Source organism: Grammomys surdaster, unplaced genomic scaffold (genome assembly GCF_004785775.1).
Source record: "Grammomys surdaster isolate TR1022 unplaced genomic scaffold, NIH_TR_1.0 350, whole genome shotgun sequence".
NCBI lineage: Eukaryota > Metazoa > Chordata > Mammalia > Rodentia > Muridae > Grammomys > Grammomys surdaster.
The window spans coordinates 695,074-697,591 of record NW_021604769.1 but is presented as its reverse complement, the minus strand read 5'-3'; the positions used below and the strand labels follow the sequence as shown (position 1 = coordinate 697,591).

The 2,518-nt window shown below is 36.3% G+C and overlaps 1 protein-coding gene across 1 annotated transcript; it reads left to right on the top strand.

The window, feature by feature from the left end:
* The first annotated feature begins 971 nt into the window (after positions 1-971).
* On the top strand, positions 972-1,919 carry LOC114631045 (olfactory receptor 8J3). Its single transcript, XM_028779350.1, has one exon. The coding sequence runs from the start codon at positions 972-974 to the stop codon at positions 1,917-1,919; it is 948 nt and encodes a 315-aa protein (XP_028635183.1).
* Positions 1,920-2,518: the final 599 nt, after the last annotated feature.

Sequence of the window (2,518 nt, the reverse complement as noted above, 5' to 3'; positions counted from 1 at the left end):
GTGTGATTTACCTGCCTAAACTTATCAGTTGTGAATGCTAATGGGACCCGAGCTGTCATTAGGACAAATGATAATCCATAAGTAACTACACTAACTTACTCAGCATATGAAAATAACATAAAATTCTATGATAAATACACATATTGTTATCATAGTGATTGAAAAAAGATGTCCAATAGTGTTATAAAAATATTAACACATTCATGTTAATTAAATTAATAGTTAATATTAAAAATCAAAATTTAATAAGATCATGATTGATTAAAATATAATGAAGTGGATATGAAGCTTGTTGGACAAGAATGAAAGTTATTGGCTAAAGGCAGGTAAAATATTACAAAAATCTTAATATTTTGATATAATCTTTTGAAGGTGAAGAGAGATTAAACACTCTTAATACTATGCTTCAGGACATAGTTTCATGCAATTCTATGTTAATAAATGAAACAGAAAATTAATGAAAAGATAACAAGTATGGTAAGAAAAATATTTAAGTTAAATTTCCATCCAATGACTTTATATAACACTCCACAGAAAATGGGAAGGACAGCAGCTGTAAACATATATCTGCCAGATTAAACAAGTCTCAGTTTAATTATATTTTAGATTATTAAAAATCATATGGATCCTTATGCTTTTTCTTACTCAATAAGACACACGATTATATAATAGCTTCAAGTACTGCAGATTGAGTGCATGTCTGTCCTTCCACATGAATTAAAGTAGTCCACAAACCTCCGAATGTACCATCAGCTATTTAATTCATTATCCCTCACGTTACTTCAGCACAGATTTAAGCAGAAAATCTTGAGTTTCATAGCTGAAATTTAACTCATTCATAATTAGAAAAGAAAAAAGAAAAACCTCAGCCCAGGGCTGCCCCTTGTATCTAATGGCAATGGTAGAAAATACTTCCTTAACTTTGTACGGCATTCTTTTCCTTTCCAAACAGATGAACTTACAACTTTTACATGGCTTCTATAAACTTATCTCATGTCACTGAGTTCATTCTTGTCGGTGTTTCAGACCTGCCAGAACTTCAGGTTCCACTTTTCTTTGTCTTCCTAGTCATCTACCTTCTGACAGCAGCAGGGAACCTGGGCATCATCACCCTCACCACCGTGGACTCACGCCTGCAAACTCCCATGTACTTCTTTCTCAGACACCTGGCGGTCATCAACTTTGGCAACTCCACTGTCATTGCTCCTAAAATGCTGGTCAACTTCTTAGTCAGTAAGAAAACCACCTTATACTATGAATGTGCCACGCAGCTTGGAGGATTCCTGGTTTTCATTGTAGCAGAGATCTTCATGCTCGCTGTGATGGCCTATGACCGCTATGTGGCCATCTGCAACCCACTGCTCTACATGGTGGTGGTGTCTCGACGGGTCTGCCTTCTGCTGGTGTCCCTCACATACTTCTATGGCTTTTGCACAGCCATTGTTGTTTCATCCTGTGTGTTCTCTGTGTCTTATTGCTCCTCCAAAAAAATCAACCATTTTTACTGTGATAATGTCCCTCTCTTAGCACTTTCCTGCTCTGACACTTACCTTCCAGAAACTGTAGTCTTTATATCCGCAGCTACAAACTTGTTCTTCTCCATGAGTATAGTGCTGGTATCCTATTTCAACATTGTGTTGTCTATCCTAAGAATCCGTTCATCAGAAGGGAGGAAAAAAGCCTTTTCCACATGTGCTTCCCATATGATGGCTGTCACAGTTTTCTATGGGACGCTGCTGTTTATGTATTTGCAACCTCAAACTAACCACTCACTAGATACTGATAAGATGGCCTCTGTGTTTTATACATTGGTGATCCCAATGCTGAACCCCATGATCTACAGCCTGAGGAACAAGGATGTGAAGGCTGCTTTAAAGAGATTCGTGACAAACCCATGTGTTTCTTTTAAATCACTGTAACCTTAAGATTTTTTAAGTTAATAAAGACAACTGAAGAGTTATCATCAGGAACCGAGACGATAGCTTTTTTCATGTGACTTTACCTCATTGATTTCCTTCCAGATAGTGCACTGTACAAAGTAAAAGTGCAATGTGACAGTGGAAAAGAATGACAAACACTGACTCAGCTAGGAAGCAGAGTAACACTACCACTGAGAGGTCAATCCTACGATATAAACAAGGGAGCAATTCACTGCTTTTATTTCTTTACCTGAGCATATAACGTTAATCCAATGATGAGAAAAACTGAGAAGATGAACAATACAGAAAACACTGGCCAGTATATTTCCCAAGTAGCCATAACGTACACAGAAACTGTGGAAGCATAGAAGACACTACAGAAAAAGACTAAGTAAAGGCCTATTTTGGATAGAATGTTTGAATTTAAATGAAAAAAAAAACTAAATTCTGAGTAAAAGTTGTAATCTATAAATGGCAATAAATATATTTGATATTCATCAAACATATTATTTAAACATATCGTAGAATCGCTTCGTTTCCCATGTCATCTTGTGAACTTTTATTTTAAAATAAAATCTGGAGGCTTAGGTGGTGGAGTG